This window comes from Vidua chalybeata, chromosome 3 (assembly GCF_026979565.1).
Source record: "Vidua chalybeata isolate OUT-0048 chromosome 3, bVidCha1 merged haplotype, whole genome shotgun sequence".
Lineage (NCBI taxonomy): Eukaryota > Metazoa > Chordata > Aves > Passeriformes > Viduidae > Vidua > Vidua chalybeata.
In genome coordinates, this window is record NC_071532.1 from 21556203 (window position 1) to 21576711 (window position 20509).

Genomic DNA, 20509 nt, shown 5'->3' on the forward strand with positions numbered 1-20509 from the left:
GAAGATGGTCTGGGAGGAAATGAGGTGCAGAGAAAAGGACCAAAACATGCCAAAACTAACCTCACAGATGCTGCAAAAGTCGGGGAAAAAACCAAGGAGGAAGACAGAACACTGAGTGGAAGATATGAATGGATTGGCATGCTTACTGAAAAAAAAAAAATTAAGTTTTGCCAAAATGAAAATCATCAAAAGGCATGGGCTGTCATGTAGTGCAGGGATATGGACTAAAGCTTGCCATATTGATCCTCAGTGAAATCTTGGAAACAGAAAAATAAACCTTACAACCACCCTGGAAAGGAGATATAATCAAATGAATTGCAATTGAAAAAAAAAAAAAAGAAATTTTTGAAATTAAGTGACTGCAAGTAAATGGACTGAGATTAAATCAGTTGCAGTGGAAAGGACTAAAACATGCCAAAACTAGCCTCACAGACATTAAAAAATCAGGGGGGAAAATCAAGGAGGAAGACAGAATATTGAGGGAATGATATTAATAAAAATGCATGGATACTGAAAATAAATTTTAAAAATCTTTGCCGAAGTGAAAGCTATGAAAAGGCATGGGATGCAATGAAGTGCAGGGATATGGACCAAAGCCTGCCAAATTAATCCTCATTGATATTGCAAGATTTCATGTCCATTCCTGAAAGTGGCAACTGGTGTTACAGAGCACACAGCATATCAAGTGTATGTCTCAAAAAGTACATGGAAAACAGGATATTCCATTTGTTCAAAATGACCTTTTCCAATTTCTGGGACACCCTGCTTTTCCATGAACAACGTTGCCAAACTTGCAGCTTACAGCAATCACAGCAACGTGGGAGCATTTCTCCAGACCACAGGAACAGAGGACGTTTCAGCACAAGGTGCTGATGCAGGGTGGGAGAAGAAAGCAGTATTCTGCCTTATGAGCAAAGAAAGTGGTACCCCTAAGTAGGTACTTAGGGGTCTTTTTAGTAGGAAAACAAATCCACCCTGGAAAGAAAAAACCCTCCCCTCAACCTTTTGTCATTCCACTCCTCACTCTGTTTTGGTACACAGACATGCCTGCAAGTACTGAAATGCAACGGGGATAAAGTGCTGGCCACTCTTTTTCTTTACTCAATTTCAACAGAATTGGTTTAATTTTGAGGTAACTGATATATTAATTCCCTCAGCCCAGCCTTCACTGCCTGGAACTGACCAAGTAATTTTGTTTCCTCCTCTGCATTCACTCTCTTCAAATATTTGTGGACAAGCAACCCAGCTAGCCTCTGTTTGGATTCTTTATCTCATCAGTTTCATTCCTTAAAAATTCTCTCTTCCCTTCCCCACACCTTCTGTCTAAATTTACCTAGAGGTAGTCATCAAACATGCTCCTTGGCAAACAAAGTTACTGTTTACCCAGCTCTCAGCTGGACATGTGGTGGCTCTGCTGGGGAATCCCAGCCATTACACAGGATGACAGCAGAGAGCACCTGTGCTCCATGGAAAATATTTCCTCCTTCAGTTCCTAAACCTACAAAGGCAGCCACCTTGCCAGGGAGGCATGGACACCTGTGTCAGTACAAAATGGGGTTGCTAGGGTAGAAATGGAGTTCTTCTTCTACAAGAAGAGGAACCACTATTTCCTAAGGTCTATAAAGCCTTTTGCACCCAAGGCTTTCTTTGTTTTCTGCCTGTGAAGATTTTATATGCAGGAAACACCACCAGAAGACTGTAAATATGATGGGTAATCTCTCACTAGCTGAGACCACACCCTGTTCTTATAGATGGGGGCGTTTTAGTGACTTCTGCCCAAGGTGACACTGGAGAGGGGTAGCAGGGTTTAGCAGCTTCACTCCTATCTGGTGAAACAATTTCACATTTTTGGCCTAGGTCATGCTCCTTGGTTGTATCCTTGCCCTCTGCAAGTGGCCAGCTCTAGCTCTCTCAATTTCACATCTCTTGTTGCTAATAAATTAAATTATAAATTCATACTGCTTTGAGAGTACAAAAGGGGGTGTTTTTAAGAAAATTTGTCATTAAAGCCAGAACTGGTTTTCATTTTCCCTAGCTTTAAAACTCCATGGCATCTCCATAGGCATGTAAGCTGTAGCAATAGATATCCAGCTCCAGGTTTTGTGGCTGTATGACCCTCCAAAAGCATAGAGTCCCATTTCAGAAGGAGGAAAGGAGTTTTGAAACATCTTCACCTGAATTTTTAAAGGACTGATCCTTAAACCTGACTTTCAGCACTTGGAATACACACAGTCTCTTTCCATCTGTTAACAGGTGTGCCTGCAAAAAGTTCTCCCTGGCTTCTTGCTAAAAGAGTAATTTAAAAAGGGACAGCAAAAAGAGGAAATACCATTATTTCCTGCAGCGGGCAGTGGCCCACTGCAGCGGGCAGTGGCCATGATCCCAGCCTTTGTGGCATGGCTGTGGCTGCCGCCCGTCTCCCCAGTACATGTTTGCTCTCCTGGTGCCTCCTCCCTCCAGGGCTGCTGGAGCACTTGGGGCAGTCCTTGGCTCCACCTGCTGCCTGCCCATATTCACCTCCTCTCTTTGCCCCGGAGGCAAAGGCAGAGCTGCAGCAGGCGCTGGCGGGGTGGGCAGCATGTCCAGAGTCGCAGCGAGACTCTGCCAAGAACGAGCAGCAGCAGACGGGCTCGGATCCAACAGGAATGCCATCAAGTGTTTGAAGCAGGACTATGAAGCCCTGAAGCAGCAGTGCCTGCAGACTGGCACACTGTTCAAGGATGAAGAGTTCCCAGCCTGTCCTTCTACTCTGGGCTACCAGGACCTGGGACTGTATTCCTTCAAAACTCAGGGGATAATCTGGAAGCGCCCCACGGTAAGAGTGCTCTCTTATTTCACCGGGTTCAAACCTAACCAAAGCCCAACTGAACATCCAGGTTAAATCACTGGTGAGCTGAATAATCACTGTTCCTGTAGGTATTTTTCTCTTAATTTCATCTTGCTTTACTTCCACGGCAGAAGCAAAGTTGGACAGGGCATGGGAAAAGGAATCACCATCTTCTAAGCCCATTATAAAGCAGGGAATCCTGTAACTGCTTCATGGGCACCTGCTTCTTGGCAACCTGCTTTCCTTCGGTCCATCCCAACTCCAGAGAGCTACAAGTCCAGGGTGCAACCCAGAGGTGGATGCAAAAGCCCCACCAGACCATGGGCCACCCCAGGAGTCACTGACTATCATTTGTACCAGCACCCATACTGAGGTCTTGCCACTGTGCGCCTCAGGAAATCAGGCTAATACCTAAATAAAATCCTCTGCCTCACTTCAAGCAGCCTGTAGCAGTTAAATAGCAACTGACTGGAAATGTTATTACCTAAATACGTATATTCTAGAAATGGCCTGTGATTCTAAGAAAGTAATTTTCATCAGCAAAGATTAGATGACAATTTTTTAAAGTTACAAAATCAGGGCTTCAGAGATTTTTCTGCACTCTCATTTTTCAGTCATTTATTTCTGTCCCCACTTACTTCACCTTTGTAATTTTGCAGCATCAAGAAATATTTTTAAAAATGGGGATTCCTCCCCCCCAAATTAATTACCTCCATCTGGTGGAGGAAAGGAGAATGAGAAGAACAGAAAATTTCAAGACTTTGGACTTTATTATTTTTTCACCTGAAAACTGAGAAACAGAAACTTGCAGGTTTAGTAACTCCAGGTTTAATAACCTTGGCAACCCCACTTATCCATCAGCATCTCACTCTGGCACTGGATGTTACCTCAAGAAATACCATGGATGTGTTTCTTGGCTTTTCCTGTCCTTGGGGAAGATCAGCCTTAGAAAACTCATTAAATTAGCCTTGGGTTTCTCATACAAGAACAATGTTGAGCCTGCTGCAGGCAGAGGTGCAGCCACAAGCATAGCAGGGTAAGGAATAACTGAGGGCTGAGATCCAACAGGGTTAAATGTCCCAGCCCTGCCTGCCAGAGACCAGCCTGTGGGACCCCTGAGGGGAAACTCAGCTGTGTGAAAGGTGCATGTGGCACTTGGGAGTGGCTCAGGAATGGCAGGTGTCTGGGTGAGTAATAAGTCATATGCAGCTGACTGACACCAGGTGCAGCACCTTGAAAGAAGAAGAGAAAAAATTACACAAAACCTTCTGTGTGGTGGGTAACCTACTGCTGGACTCCTCTCCTGGACAGAAGCAGAAGGATATAGCTGAGATGATTCCTATTGGAGGGAAGATTCATAAACTGGCTCTCCATCATACACAAGAAGTCCTGGGTTGTCTCTGTCTCTCCATGGGATGCTCAGAGCTGACAACTGCTGCTCTTGAGAAGAGCCAGTGACTGCCTAAACTGTCTTCAACTCTGCTTACCAAGTTAGGTTTCCTATAAACTGCTCCTTGCTGCCATCCAGAAGCTCATGGAAAATTCTCAGAAAAACAGAAGAGGCTTTTGTCTCTATAATGACTTCCTAATATAGGCCATGAGTTGTTGGAGAGCTCAGAGTTGGGATAGGAATGACAGTCATTGCCATAACCCACTTGGCTGGCCCCAAAGGGCCAGGAAGAAAGGGGTGTTGTTGCTAATAAAACCATTTGTGTGGCTGGCCTCCCAGGAAGCAGGGTCAGGGTGAAGGAACATCCTCTTGCACACTGTTGGCACTGGAAAGTCAGCACAGTTCCAGTGGCACAGGCAGTAGCTAGAGTCACAAACTCATTTGTGCTGCTTGAACCAAAGTCTCAGCAAGATGAAATAAGATGTAAACGCTGAGGTGAATTTTCACCTCTGGCTCCACTATATCAGAAATTCTCAGTAGTAACAGTAACAGTGCCTAGTAGCAAAGGGCATCAGGATTTGCCTCAAAAATACATGTAGCCCTCAATTTAAAAAAGAAATTTTGTCCTGGGACCTTGTTAATCAGACAGAGGAGAAAGGGTATCTTTTTAAAGACCTGTTCAAAGTGTTTAATAGTTTCTGAATATTGAAACAAGGAACAAGAAAAGGGAACTTTTCAGATCAGAAAGGGTGATGCAAACTTTGAAATGGTGTCTTTTCAGGAGTTATGTGCCAACCCTCAGTTTATAATTGGAGGAGCTACCCGAACAGATGTCTGCCAAGGAGAGCTGGGTATGTATAGTGCTTCTGAATTTCACTTTAGAAGAAGAAAAAGAAATGAAGCGTCATTTAAAAACTCCTGATACATAAACCATTTTATTGGCTATCTCACAGACATAGTATGGAGGGACAGACACCCAAGAAGAGGACTCGCATACCAGCAGTGCTGCCTGAGACAGGGTATATGTGGGTATAGCTTATAAGAGCTATGTCAAAATTGGAAGACACTAAACTGTCTCCTGAAGGAAGGCAGTAATTATGTGGAACAGAAAACTGATTTGCTTTTGACCTCTTAAGACAGAGGTGGATGCCAGTCTTATAATGGGAGCACTTGCCCTGAGGCAAGAGAGTAGGATTTGTGCCCATGCCAGCAAAAGCAGCTCCAAAGACTCAGGGGACAAGGGACACCAGGGAGGTTTTCTGCTGTAGCCTAGTCCTTGGGTGCTTTTATCTGGGAGGCAGATCAAGTTCCTGCCTCAGTTTCACATAAAACAAATACGCAAGAACCAAGGAACTGAGCAGGAGCTGGTTTAGTAGAGGGAGTGGGTCTGTGATGTGCCATTTTGTGTAAAGCAGGATGGTCCAAGTATGAGTTAGAAACAAGAACCACGTCAGAAAGAAATGAACAGAGAATGTAAACTTGGTAATACCATCCACAGCAAACAGATTGTTCCAAACCCTTTATGCTGAACCCTCCTTTCTGCTTGAACTGCATTCATGCAGAGCTGTGAGCAGGGACAGGAGCAACCAGGAACCAGCCACACAGACAAAAAAGGCAGTGCTGCTCAGCTCCCTGAATCAGGGCCTGATGTAGAGCAAGTATCTCTCAGGCAGCACTCATCCTCTCCCATCATAAAAAACCTTCCTTACCCATTTTTCTGCAGTGCTTGCCTTTGGCTAAACAGAGCTGCTGTGCAAGTGGCCAGAAGGGAGCTGTAAGGGGACTTTATTCCCCCTCAGAGGAGCTGCTGCAGCAGCTACCTTCCCTGCCTGCCTCACTGATAAGATCCAGCTGCAGAGGACAGCAGCAGCAAACCCTTGACTGCATAGAGAGGCGAGAAGGCTGAAACTCTTGTAATGAGAATTTGATAGATTAGACACAGAGAAATCAGCCTTTCTCCCTCCTGTGCTGCTAACTGCAGTACTCCTGACCTCGCTGGTCTTCCAGCACATCCATTGTGCAAATGAGATTGAAACAATTTCTGCAAGTCGTTGGCGATAAATAACACCAGCGCTGCTCTTGTAAACACAGTGCTATTAAAGCACTTGCTAAAAAATTCCCTGGTGTGTGGGCTTGTGCTTCAAATGCTAAAAAAAAGATGCCCAATCATATACTTGCTCCAGGATATTTATTTGGTGGATGCTAAAACAGAGTATGGGGAAATCACTTAACTGTATTTCAGGAGAATGGCTCAAAAAAGTAGTAAAAGTGACATTTCTTGTCACCTCCTATTTGGAAAGTTTCTATAATGGCATAAAAAAAGAAATTAAGAACATACACCTGAAGTAAAACCTCATTTCCCCAGACAGTTTACAAGCTATGAGACTGAAAAATATTTCTGTTCTTAAACTAGAAGAGGCCAGTTCATTATTTGTGTTTAGCCTAGAAACTGAATACAAATACCCTGAGCCCTTTTGTGTTCCTGTCACCTGCTGAATGTTTCTGTGGAGTCCCAGTCCCTTGTGCTAAATGGGCTTTCCTTAGGGATCAGTGCCAAAATCTATCACATGGTGGTAACAGCAGAACTGGACCTCAAAACCTCCTGTGAATCTGGGGATAGTGACTTGCTCTGGGTTTTCCCAAGACATCTTTTAGTGGGTAGGAATCCAAAGGTCCTGAAAACTATCCCAAACCTAGATATTAGGAACTTCTTTTTCTCTCTCTCTCTCTCACACACACGCAAAAAAAAAAAAAAAAAAAAAAAAAAAAAAAAAAAAAAAAAAAAAAAAAGAGAGAGAGAGAGAAAATAATGTATTTGTTTCTGCAAGGCTGTTTACAATTGCTTCTACACACACTGACCCTTCACAAAAATAAACTGCAGGCATGGGACTTGCCTTCTAGCCTTCAGGTATTTGCTTTACATCTCTGAGGCATACTAAGCTTTTTTTGATGTTTGATCCAATACCTTGAATATCAAAGTCCTTGTTACTAAAACCATCATGTAAAACACTTCTATTGAAACAGACTCTGATTACATATTTACATAAGCCACGTATGTGACCGGGTAACATATCCTTTAGAGAAATAGAGCCTATTTTTAATAATATTCTCTGACATGTTTCTTTTCTTTTAAAAATAACACTGCAGGTCTGGGTTTATGTGAACAAAAGGAACAAGAAAACCCAGAGTTGGTCTCACTCCATTAAACTTAGTTCTTTGTCAACAGCGTAAGCTAGATGAATATCAGCTTGGGAAGTTCGGTGGGAACTTGAAAGTCTTGAAATGTTTTAAAAGTTCTTTGAACCAGACCTTTTTGATAGCCTAGTAACAACTTGAAATGTAGTCACATAGTCTTAGTTATCAAAGGTGACTTATGAAGTTTTCTTGCTGCTATCCAAATAAGGTAACTCGAGGACTGTTTGCAAAAGTTCTTAAGAAGTGAGTGGCATAAATTTAATTTTATTAATATAAAACATACTGAAACCCCCTCCGTTTAATATTAGCTTTCCAGATCCACACTATTTATATTCATGAGTTGCCTTTTGTTCTGAACGCCCAGAGGCCACTCCGGGCACGGCAGCTCCCTGGGCCTGGGCTGGCAGCTGGAGGAGCTCCCTGAAGCCAAGGCAAATGCACCAGTTCACACCAGCCCAGGAGCCCGCCCCACATGGGCTTTGTGCATGCCTTGTCCTACAGGCAGATTTGGGGAGATTAGAGGTATCCTGGAGAATAAACCAAAGCCTGACAGCTTTGAGATAGATCTGATGTCTGTTGAGGGAGCCTTTGAAGTGGTTGTAGGCAGGAGAGAACTTAATAGTACTGGGCTTGTTCACTTATTTTGCTGTAAACATTAATACATGGCCCTTCTGACATTCAATCCCATGGGCTCAAGGATTTTGGAGATCCTGGTTCTAGCAAATATTTCCCATTGATATTAAAAATACATTCACTAACAACTTGGAGACCCCAAGGAGAAGAAAGCCTGTTCCTTTGCTGGATTCTTCTTTGCCTTTTTGTATACAGCTGCAGCACAAAATTAATTTCCAGAGAAAACCTAAGAAAGTCTTTAGAACTCTCAAAGCAGAGGCAACCTGCACTGCCATAAATTATAAACTAGTGGGTCAGTGCTTCCTTGTTGTCTGGTGTGATGCCGCAGGTACTACAAGCTCTGAACAAGGGCTTCCAGCAGAGACTAAAGCTGAGAGTCAGAGCTGCTTGGCAATCCAGGAAGCCACAGCATTGTTTTTGGATCCTTTCTGAACACCAGGCATTGCTGAAACAGCAACAAGCCAGAACAGACTCAGGACAGAAATGCCTCTGTGCTGTCCAGTTGCATCCTGGCAGCAGATACTTGGACTTTTGGCTGAAAATCACCATCTCTAGGTCAAAGGAGAGTTTAGATGCTTTGTGTCTATACACTTTGATGGTAGCTAAGCAGAAAGTGAGCACAGCTCTGGAGCAACTGAAATGAATCAAATTTCTCATCTATTTTATGGCCTCTGCAAGTGGAGCATGCTTGGGTAAACATCATCAATACGGAGGAGTCGCTGAGCTGCCAGGTCACCAAGGATTCGTTATTCGCTGCAGCAATTTGATTATCTCTGTAAACCAGGGGCTGCCTGGGTAGCACTGAGAACACGAGCCAACTCAGGACATCTGTGAGCAGCAAGGGATTCTATTTCAAGTGCACTAACAGTCAAAGTAGTTCTCCAAGATCACACATGTCTCTGTGTGTGTGTATATATATATATATATATATATATATATATATATATATATATATATATATACAGGAGATAGGCACAGCTAAGCTTCATTTTTCCACCACAAACTCAAGGTCAGGATTGCTTAAATTTAAAAAAAAAAAACCAATTAATATTTTACTTTACAACCATTTCAAAGGATTTCAGATCCAGAAATCAAGCTGGCTTCTTTATAGGACATTCTGCAGCAGCAGTAAACACTGTAATTGGCATTGGTCTGAAACTTTTGTTCATGAAATATGACACTGAACAGAAGCAGTGATATGTGTCCATAAGTGATTGCAGGGCTAATATTGAGAAGGATTATTTTTTTAATGTTATTTTTATAACAAGTTATAAATGTTATTTTTATAAGCTATAATGCTACAACTCTAAACCCATATGGTGAGCAGAAATGCTTTTTGATATTGTCATTTTTCTGACTGTGAGCCTATTTGAAATACATTCTAATTAATTGGTCAGTTGGCCTCTTTTTCTCTCCCTCAAAAAATTCCCTTTTTTGGAATGAAATGAAATAGTTTCCTCACAGTGTGAAAGATTACTTATAACCTACAGCTGAACCAGAACAAGTCTGAGAGCCCTACATAAGGTGCCTTTCTGGGGAGCTTGTGCTCTTGTTCTGTCCTGTAGGCACAACCACAAACTAAACTGTGAAACTTGCTACTGGCAAAATGGTGTTGAACTTTGAAAAAGGGAACAGGAAGTGCCAATTTGTACTCTTCTAGAACTAGTCATATATTATCCAGTAGGGCTGAGAAGGCTTATTAATAAGTCAGGATCCCACTATGGTGTAACAAGAAGGTAAGAGGCCAATTGCACAGTTTGGGCCCTGTCATGGAAGCTCCTTGATATGGACAGATTCCTACATCCTCTGAAAGTAAATATCACAGGAGCCTGAATGTCGTGCATCTCTGCTACCCAAAGATGCCCCAAACCATCTACATTCAGACACACTTCCATTTTTATCAAGTTACTAACCAATTCCCAGCTGGTTCCTTTTGGTTGGCACAAGCTTAGTCAAAGATATTAGGCCCCAGAAAGTAAGGTTCGGAGATGGGACTCTGCAGTGCTCTAGGGAGGCATGGCTGCTTTTAAGGCCAAGTCCAATTCTTCCAACACTGTTCTTCCCAGGCGTGCTTCGAGCAGGAATGCCCTGAAATGCTTCCCTGGGAGGTCAGACTGCATTGGTGTGTCGGAGGCAGGCAGCAGCACCAAGGCTGCTCACTCTCCCAAGTGCTAAGAAATTAATTCATGCTGTAAGAAAGGTGCCTTGAAGGATTTCACACTGCATTTGGCATCCTCTGCGCTGAGATTCTGAAATTGTTTCGTTCTGAGGAGGGAAGTAAACAATATATTTAAGGAAACCCCCCTCATTTCACCAAATCTTCTGCCTAACTGTTCATCCAACATACACCATCCTCAGCAAAACCTGGATTAGTTTCTCACTCGTTGGCTTTAAAATCCTGGCCAAGATTTTAGAGGAAACTGTTCCAGATGTTGCACATTGGGAGAGCACCAGTTTGTCACTGCTGCAGGCCTTCTCTGGTCTCACAGGGTGGAGGGACACAACAGGATCACTAGAGACATCCACATTGTCACCTTCTCAGAAATAATCTTCTGCACTTCACAGCATGCTGGGGATAGCCAGAGCATCAGAAAAAATGAGGATTTCAGTTCTGACTTGATATGGCTTTTTATCTTCCTCCTCTGAAAATCCAGTCCCTAGACTTATCACCATTATTTCTACTTCTTCAAGGAAAACAGAAATTTTAACAGCTTAAGGCATATGCTGTACCAAGGAAAGCCTCGAAGAAAGAGCTACAAAGCAGATCTGAGTGTTCTCAGTCTCATTTTTTCCTGCATCTACATTTCCTTGGGAGAGAATGTTCTTAAAGCCTTTTTTTCCTCAGACCTTGTGCTCTTATAATTTTGCTTATTTTATACGTAAGTACCTAAGGCTGGGAGGAAACTTACAGGCCAGCAAGTTGATCTCTTCTTGAGAAGGTTTTTGCTCATAGATGTTCTGAGGCTTCTGGACTTTCTTTTCTATATGCAGAGCATCAACTTTTCCCTATTTCCACTTTAAACATGTCACAATCCTTTTATTTTATCTCCTCCTCTGCAAAGGAAATATTATCTTTCAACTAAGAGCCCTTGCTTCAAACAGCTTTTTTGCAAAGTAGCATTTAACCTGCCTCACACTTCCTCTTCAAATTTCACTTCTATAGGATGAGCACAACAAATTTTTTTAACCTCTTCTCATAAAAAAATGCAGGTGCATGGGGGAGAAGCAGGCAATCCAACCATTTGTCTGCCCCCTTCCAGCTTGAATGCTCTTCTCTGAATGTGGCAGCCAAGATAAGGCAGAGAATCCTGGGGGAAGACTCAAGCAGCACCTCACATACTAAGAATGGATTTTCCCTCCTCTTTAGAAAGGCCTGAACTGTCACAACAGGTAGAAATATTTCATATTGCATATCATGGGTTTGGACCCATAGTGTGATCAGCCAGCTCAGGTGGTTACACCAGGGGACACTCCTTTACAGAGGTTTCTCAAAGCAGCTCATTGGAGCCATCTGGGTACCTCCCTGTGGGGTACAGGAAGCAGATAGCACCTGGCAAGTCCCTTCATCCTACTTTTACACTTGTATTCACCATGGTATTAAATCATAAATCCCAAGTCAATATAAAGAGTTAACTGCTGCTCTAGGATGTTCAGTCTTGCTGCAGATTAAACCCTTTCCTTGGTTTCTCAATTCGCTTATTTCCTCTGAAGCAAGAGCTGTGATGGCAATTCCTTCTGCAGAATATGCACCTGCCAAAAGAACTATGTCTTGGCACAGATGATCCTCAGGAAACCAGGAAAATGTTAGTACCTTCAGAGCAGTTTTTTTTTTTTTTTTTTGCTAGGCTTTCTGCACACCTCAGAAATAAAGCAGAATCACAGATGTTCCTCCTGCTGTTTGCAGTGTGCAAACATGACGAGTCACCGTGTTTCCCAGGGGCACCACCTTTGGTTGTGACAGAGGCTTCTGCTTACTCAGCCTCCAATCCTCAATAAACAGGTAACCAACCCAGCAAACAGCTCCAGCTGCAAGGCACACAGCCTCCAGGGAGGGCTGGGCAAGCCCAGCCTTTCCAGAATAAGGAATGGGCTAAAGAAAGGACTCACCTCCTCCCAGAGATCCCAGGAGACTTCATCTTCCATTAGACTGCTGGGCAAATCGCTGGCAATAGCTCTAAGTTCAAGTTCAGACCTTCAAAGAAAGGGCTGAGGAGGAATAGACCCACAGATATTCCAGCTATCCACGGAATCTTCTCCAAAAGATCGGAATGGAAGTCCCACCATCCTTCTATTAACCCAGAGCTTTTGCCCTCTACTGGACATCTCCTGAGCCCTTGTCTGGCCCAGATGTGGTGGCTTGAGTCTACTTAAAGTACCACAGGTCATTAACTCTGTCCTGCCCAGCCACTTTGCAAACCACATACCTCAAATGCCTTCTCCTTCTGGCTGTGTTCTTGATCTCCTGAGGGCATTGATAAGCTTAGGTGAAGCAGCCTGTTTTCACAGCTTCATTACAAAATCAAAGCACAAATTGGACCATTGAAATTACTACCATGGTCAGCCCCAGAGGCCCCAGGATACCTGTGTGGTTTGGGTGAGTGGAAAATGAGCAAAAGAGAGAAATAACAGAACAAGAATGGATTGCTGAACCAAGACTGAGTCTGGCATAGCTTTTACTGCTGGTGAGAGTGTGACTTAATGGAGTTATTAATGAACTTTTCTGCCTTGTAATGTGTGGTTTTAGGTGATTGCTGGCTCCTAGCTGCCATTGCATCGCTCACTTTGAATCCAGATATTCTGTTCTGTATTATTCCAAAGGCTCAGAGTTTCCAGAAGGACTATGCTGGAATCTTTCATTTCCAGGTACACTGTGATCAAGGGATTGAGACTATAAAAGGAAAATGCTAGTATTTAATAAGAAGCAGCTTTTTCTTCTGTGGGTTTTTGTTTTGCTTTTTTGGAGCACGTGAAATAATCAACAGTTACAGTGTGTACATGAAATTGATGGGGAGAGAGAAAGAAAATAAGAACAGAGTTAAATAATGTTGAATGAGACCTGCTCACTGGTGAGGTTCTGCTGTCTTACAGATGGGGCTCTGGAGAGTTACGCAGATTTTGTAAACTGAGCTGAGCCATCAGGCTGCATGAGCTCAAACCAAGCTCTGTTGCTGCCAGCTATTGAGAGTGAATGCAAGTTGGTGTGGTTCCTTCTGCTTCCTCCCTTTCCCTCCCTGCTTTGTCTTTATTTCCTTGCCTGCGGAGCCAGAGTGTTGGGATTTAGCCAACCTGCTTTGACTGGAGGTTAGGCTCAGGTGGGAACAATGTAGATTCATCCTGCTAAAGGAGCTGTTCTGGTGAGGACAGAAGTTTTAGAACATATACCTAGCCCTTCCACCAGCTCACCTTTGAGTGTTACAGTGTGAATTATCATCTCTCTTTTCAGGAACACAGTAAATCCTGGAGTAAACATTTCTAGCTTTGAGGCCAAAATTTAGCACTAGCAGTGTTTCTCACATTTCCTAGTATTTGCAGAAGTGATCAGCACTATTGAGCACTTCCCCTTTAGATGATCTCTCTTTACAGGCATTTTTACAGGCATATTGGGTTTTTTTTCCCCTTAAGGTTTGAGCCTTGAGATAGTTCAGCACATCCTATCTCCATGCTGGCTTTCTGGGCTGTCCACCATGTAAACTCAGTTTACATGTTCAGACAATGTTTTAGATGCTATGTACAACAGGATGCTGTTGATATTTGCTATCAGCAAAATGTTATATAGCATTAAGAAGCCTGCTGAACGAACCATGTAGCTGGGAGGAGTTTGTCTTTAGTACAAAGGAGAAGGATTGAGCACGGGAGTAACCCTACAGTGGCTTATGCAGGGGGAAGTGATGACAGGTGAAGGGGTAGGAGGACGGTAGCATGGAGCTGATTTGGGCACACCAGCCTCCATCATCTTTTCCTTTCTTCCTTCCCTCAGTTCTGGCAGTATGGGGAGTGGGTGGATGTGATGGTGGATGACAGGCTGCCCACCAAGAACGGGAAGCTGGTCTTCGTGCCCTCGGAGGAAGGCAATGAGTTCTGAAGCGCGCTGCTGGAGAAGGTCTACGCCAACTACGGGGCTGGGTGGGAGCTGTGTGTCTGGTGGTGGCCCAGACCAGGGATGTCAGTCACAACATTCTTCATTCTAAGGCAGCCTCCCTCCCACCCAGCATCTACAGTTCCCTCTGGGTCCATAAAGGGTGTTGCCAACTGTATTTCAAGGGACTTGAATTGTCTTGCCCCAGGTCACATTGATGACCAAGAAAATTAAGAGATACTAAATGATAAACCCTTCTTTCTGTGGTACCTTGTGCTTGCAGGTGGAGATGGACCCTTGTATAGCTCTTATCCTTTCCCCCTCAGGTTGAATGGCTCTTATGAAGCTCTAGCAGGAGGCTTCACTGTGGAGGGCTTTGAAGATTTTACTGGAGGCATCTCTGAGTCCTATGAGCTGCGGAGGGCTCCTTCAAACCTCTACCAAATCATCCAGAAGGCCCTGAGAGCTGGGTCACTGCTTGGCTGCTCCATCAATGTAAGAGACTGACAAGGCTTTTCTCTCCTTTCTCCTCTTCTCAGGGTTCTGGCCCATACTGTGACAAAAGCCCAGACCAATATAAGATATAGGTAGGAATGTCTGATACAAGAGCAAATTGAATTAATGTGATATCTTTACTGATTTCAGTATGAAAAAATTTGGACAAGGTTCTAGATAACCAATGCTCATCATGTCTCCCTATTTACATGACAGCATGTGGTAATACTTAGAACTGTGAACAGCCTGATGGTCTTCAGGAACTCCATTCTCTGAATATCATTTCTCATTCAAATTTTGTGTAATTTCAGCTCCAGACACTTGACTTCCACACAGAAACTCACCGAGACACTTTGTTGTCGCCTGTAGTCTGATTCTGGCTTTGGTTTTCAGTCCTAAAGATTACTGATACCTATAATACAAACACTCTTGAGTTACAGATGATGTTTGAACATGTTTTGAAAACTTCACACCTCTCACGTCCTGTTTCATTTACTTGTTTGCATTGTGGCTTACAGAATTACCAGAGTTCCAGTTTTGATATACTGGATCTCGTCTGAGACAGGCTAGAGCTAAGTTCATGTGAACATGTCTTTGCAGGTGACTGGCTCTGTCACCTGAGCTGGGAATTGGATTTAGATTTCATTGTACATTCTGGAATTTCTTCTGTGCTTGGACTACATATTAAGGGACATGGAACTACAGTTTTTGCTGTGGCTCTCACCTAATTTAATATACTTTGCATCAAGGATATTGGTATTCATTGTGCACACCACTTTGGATATCTTCCCCCATATTAATTTGCTTATGAAAGCTCAGTTCATACACAATATATAATCATAAATGTGCGTACTTTTATTGTTCCAGATAACTGCTACAGCTGAAATAGAAGCAATCACAAGTCTGAAGCTGGTAAAAGGACATGCTTACTCTATCACTGGAGCAGAAGAGGTAAGCCAGCCCCTCTGAGGCCATCAGGCAAACCAGCTTGGGGTTGCAACACTGCAGTGCCTTCAACTTTCTCATGTCTTTCAGTGACTGACCATAAAAATGTTCCTAACTTATATATGTTCATACAGAAAAAGGAAGTACCTGTAGCACTCAGCCAGGTCAGAAGCTCTGCACAGGTAGTGGTGTGGAGCACACTGTACAGTCTGCCACTTGTATGGTACCAACAGGCTGGGGTACAAAGTGTGAAGGTGGGCCAAGCTGATACCAAAATTCAGGGTACAGAAAGGAGGAGCAGGAGAGGAGGCAGCCATTCCCCACGTGTTTATGTTGTGTGAGGTGGGAGCGAGCACTTTCCCAGTCAGAGCTGATGGGAAAAAAGTAAAAGCCTCTTTGATGAACTCTTCTGTGAGTCTCATCTTCAGAGCGAGCCCCAGGTATTCCTGCTCCTCTGAAGCCGAAATCATTACACAGATATCCATGCCAGATAACCTCCTTCCAACTTTGCTGTGCTGTGCAATGTTCCCTGCTTTTGAGGATGTAGATATTTTGTTGGTTTGTAGCTGATGATTTTCCTTGCAGGTTGCTGTCATTATATGAAATGGTGAGTGCTGCAGCTAATGGCTCACTTGGTGGCAGAGGATAATGTAAAATAAGAGTGGAAGGCATCTAGGTGTCTTTTAACTATTGCAAATTGTAATGGACTGCATCACTCAAGTACAAATCATGTTTTATCCTATCTGAAAAGCAATTGCCCTTTGATGATTGGAATGATGGAAGTGCTCAGGCTCTGTTTGTTGTGGATCTTTTAGGTATATTACCAAGGACGGCCAGAGAAACTAGTGAGGCTTAGGAATCCCTGGGGTGAAGTAGAATGGACTGGATCTTGGAGTGATATGTAGGTTTTTATGTGCCCCTGCTTCTCTCTCTTCAGTGTATTTTGGACTCTATTAAAAATTAAATTGGGACAATAGAGTTAATCCAATCACAAAGTGTATTTAGGAGAGATACTAAATCAGTTGGAATAAAACACTATTAATTTATTACCAAGGTTGGATATTGATCCAATCTTTCCAGCAGGCATTAATACCTGCCTCAGGCGGAGCTTTCTCATCAGAGACAACAGCCCTTGGTTTGACTCTGAGCAGCCCAATGCAAGCCACATCCACGACATTGTGCAAGACAATTTTTCTCAAATTGATCCTACCAGTGGTTCCAGGACCTAAGTAAAATATACAAACCAGTCCTGTTCCTGGGAGTTAAAGCAGGGGTAAACGATTATACCTCTGCTTTGACTCTGAGGTTGCTCAGCTCTAAATCACACCAGAATTTGGTACCTATCTGAGAATCTTGAAAAAGTTGGGAGGCTGACTAAGATAAGGACACAAAAGTTTCAAAACCTCTCAGAAACTGTCTGGGCTTCAACTGTCTTGGGCGTGTGGTAGTGACAACACCTCTTTTATTTTTATATTTAGAATGGCATAAATTTTACTGTAATTTGGGCCACAATATATTTTTTCATGCAGCACTTTGAGATTTCAGTTTCCCGTCCTGCCTGATTGCAGCCTGGGTGCTGATGTATCATAATCAAGGATAGAGATAACATTACAATTAATTTTACTTTTATCAGAGCTGCTTTGCTCAGCCCCCAGGTAAGGTGCCTCATGCACACACATATGCCATATCCTGTTTTTGTCACACCTGTTTTACCATGGGACAACCTTGCTGAGGCAGGTTCAGCACTGCATTGTCACATGGGAGCAGATCAGAGCAGAATCCACCCTGAGCACATTAATACCAGAATGGCAAGGGAGCAACGCTGTTTTCTGCAGTAAATTTTCTGATTTCACCTTTTTGCTTTCCTGTTCCTTCATGATCCCCAACAATGAAGGTGGTATCATTTCCCCAGGGAGGGTATCAGGCACCCCAATAAATCTTAAAATGCAGGAGCTCTGACTGACTTTCAGAATGTGAATTTCCTAATCCAGACAGTCTGTTTGTACCTTCTGGCACCTGGCAGGGGAGATTCAATTCAAGGCTTATTTGTTGCAAATACTGTTGCAGTCTAATTCCAGCCTAGCACAGTCAGGTTGCAGTGTGTGCTGTCATTTGGAGGGGCACAAGATCTATTTGTTGAAGAAATATATACTCCTTTATCTAGATAGAATCTAACTCAGATCTCACTGTAGAATAAAATGCAACAGCTGAACATTGTGCTTTTGTGCTTTGTCTGCAGTGCTCCTGAGTGGAATTATGTTGATCCTAAACAAAAACAGGCTCTGGATAAGCAAGTAGATGATGGAGAATTTTGGTGAGAATTGTTCATTTAGATTACTCTTTTGGACATTTTATGTGTTTTAAGCAGTCCGTTCAATTGGATGAAGAAAAACTACCAGCACTGAGGGGGTTAATAATGACATGCATGCATTGTTAGCCTCTTATTTATCTCCCTTCCTATTCAAATAGTACCTTTTATTAGAGCTTGCATAACTTGGCACTAATCCAAAATATAGAGACCAGATGGTAATAAAATTAATGAGGTGGCAAGAATGAACCTCAGCTGCTCTACATTTTGAGGTTTGTTTTTTTGCCTAAACACTACACACTAATGAAAAAAATTCAGCTTACCAGCTTGGGAAGAGTCTGTTTACTCAGACCTAATAGAAAGCCTGTCCTAACCCTGATCTGATTATATATGGATCAGTGCTGAACTGATGTCACTCTGTCCTAGCCTGGAAAGATAAACGGCCACTGTCCTCCAGTGCAATCAGCTGCATGGGCCATCAGGCACTAGGAAATGAGAGCAGACCTCTGCCAGCAGCATGGAGCAATCAAGGTCTGTCACTCATACAAACCTACCAGGAATGGTAAAAACAAACATCAGTGATAGGAATGAAGTAAAAAACACCAAACTGAGACTCTTTTCCTACAGTTATGCTTTCACAAGGGCCAGCTCTTATTCCCTCTAAATGGGCTCTCCTCACACATACTGTTTCACCAGTTCCAGTGAATTTTTTTATGAAGCATGATCCATGAGGGATTGCCCACAGCTGGGGATGACAGAAAATGGTTTGACTGAGACCAAAATGTGTAACAGCCATTGACAGAGGCTGTCTCCAGAAGGTACAGCTCATTCAGGCAGTGGGCAATTTTGTTTCCCAAAAGCCAGTTCCAAGTTTCAGAATTCAATTAAATGCAGCTTTGGACAGCTCTGCAACACCCGTTGGGAGAGGTGTCCAGCCTCAGCCACCTCATCTGTTGCAGGCTGATGGACTAACCTGTCTCTTTGTGTGCCAGGATGGCATTTTCAGATTTCCAAAGACAGTTCACCCGCCTTGAGATCTGCAATTTGACTCCTGACACATTACCAAGCAACAAGGTCAACAAATGGGACCTGACCCTGTTTAATGGACAGTGGAGACGGGGTTCATCTGCTGGGGGCTGCCAGAACTACCAAGGTAAGAACACAACCAAATGGGCCTTTGGTGAAATCCCAAACAAAACATTCAAAAACTGCTTGTGAACTGGAGGAGGCTTTGGTGGGGAAAAAAAAGAGCTTGGAGGTGCAACAATATCTGTGGGGTTTAGACAGTAAGCAAAAGCCTGTGAGTTTAAATGAAGATCTAATTCACACTTATTTCTTTGTGGGGGATTACCAGCCCACCAAGCAGTTAATTTGTGGCAATATTTTTTTTTTTTCTCTGTCTGCTTTTCCTGCTTACATGGCTTTTGCTACTGGCTGGAGTAATCCTCTGAAGGGTTGGGTAGGCCAGGAAAGTGTCACAGTTCACTGGCACTGTTATTTCCAATTCGTTTTCAGGTTAGACCTCTGGAGAGTCTGTCTGGCATTTGGTCCTCTTGCAACAATAACAGCCTCAGCCAAGGACATTTCCTGGAGATAAATGACTGGCTGGAATTAACAGTATCAGCTCCTCCCTGTTGGTCATTAGTCCCAGGAAATACCTGGTGCTTTGATTTCTCGTGGCTCCAGTTGATAATCAGCATAGCTGTGAAAACATAAACCCATACACTCAAAGGAAAGAACTGGAAAAACTCCAGGCAAAAGTCCTTCCAGGGAGATATTCTCTGTAGATCTAGTGACAGCCATCTTGATTGCAATGACAAAGCCTCCTCCTTTTTGTCTCCTGTTGGGAATTCTTAGCAACATACTGGACCAATCCCCAGTTTAAAATCCAGTTGGATTAACCAGACGATGACCATGAAGGGAGTCTGAACGAGCCATGCTGTACCATTCTGGTGGGCTTGATGCAGAAGAACCGCAGGAGACAGAAGAGAATGGGAGAAGGTCTGCTTAGTATTGGTTATTCACTCTATCAGGTAAAATTTGTTACTGATTTTAAGACGTTATTCCTTGTCCTGTTAAGCTGGAAAAAAAAATTAGCAGTGTGCTACATCTTGACATTCAGCACTACACTTCAATAAGATCTGGATTTTGCAAAATGATTCAATTACTTCTCTCATTTCTTCCTGACCTCCATAATATGGGAAGACTCAGATAAACTGAGGCTCAGTTTTTTCCCACTTCAACAGGATGGCAGTGTAAATTATTGAGCCAGTAATTTAGTAACAGTCTCATTGAGAATCTTCTTTTACAAAATCTGAATGGGGGCAGGCTTGGGGTGCCTTGCAATTCCAGATAAGTGCTTCTGATTACAGCCTATCATTAGCCCTCAGTTGTCGCTTTCTTTTTTGTTATTATTTCTCCCTTGTATTTCAAACTTTTTTTTATCCATTGTCTGCCATATGCTACTGTTCCGATTCAGTAAATTTGGGGCTTTGTTTTCCCTGATTTTCATCATGTTTCTAAAAATAGAAGGTAAAGAAAAAACCTGCAGTGTAATTTCTAATTTCTGTGGTGTGAGGGGAGAGAAACAAATGTAAAAATTTCCATCCAGTATCATCATGACCAATATCAAATGTGAAG

The 20509-nt window shown here is 43.0% G+C and overlaps 1 protein-coding gene across 1 annotated transcript in view; it reads left to right on the forward strand.

Moving 5' to 3' along the window:
- Positions 1-2578: 2578 nt before the first annotated feature.
- The window catches only part of CAPN8 (calpain 8), a 29542-nt gene continuing 11611 nt past the window's right edge, over positions 2579-20509 (forward strand). The window contains 10 exon segments of the mRNA XM_053937858.1: positions 2579-2815; positions 4999-5068; positions 12790-12908; positions 14023-14168; positions 14448-14616; positions 15484-15567; positions 16377-16462; positions 17801-17875; positions 18862-19022; positions 19727-19902. Of these exon segments, the coding sequence (XP_053793833.1) occupies positions 2579-2815; positions 4999-5068; positions 12790-12908; positions 14023-14168; positions 14448-14616; positions 15484-15567; positions 16377-16462; positions 17801-17875; positions 18862-19022; positions 19727-19902 (1323 nt within the window).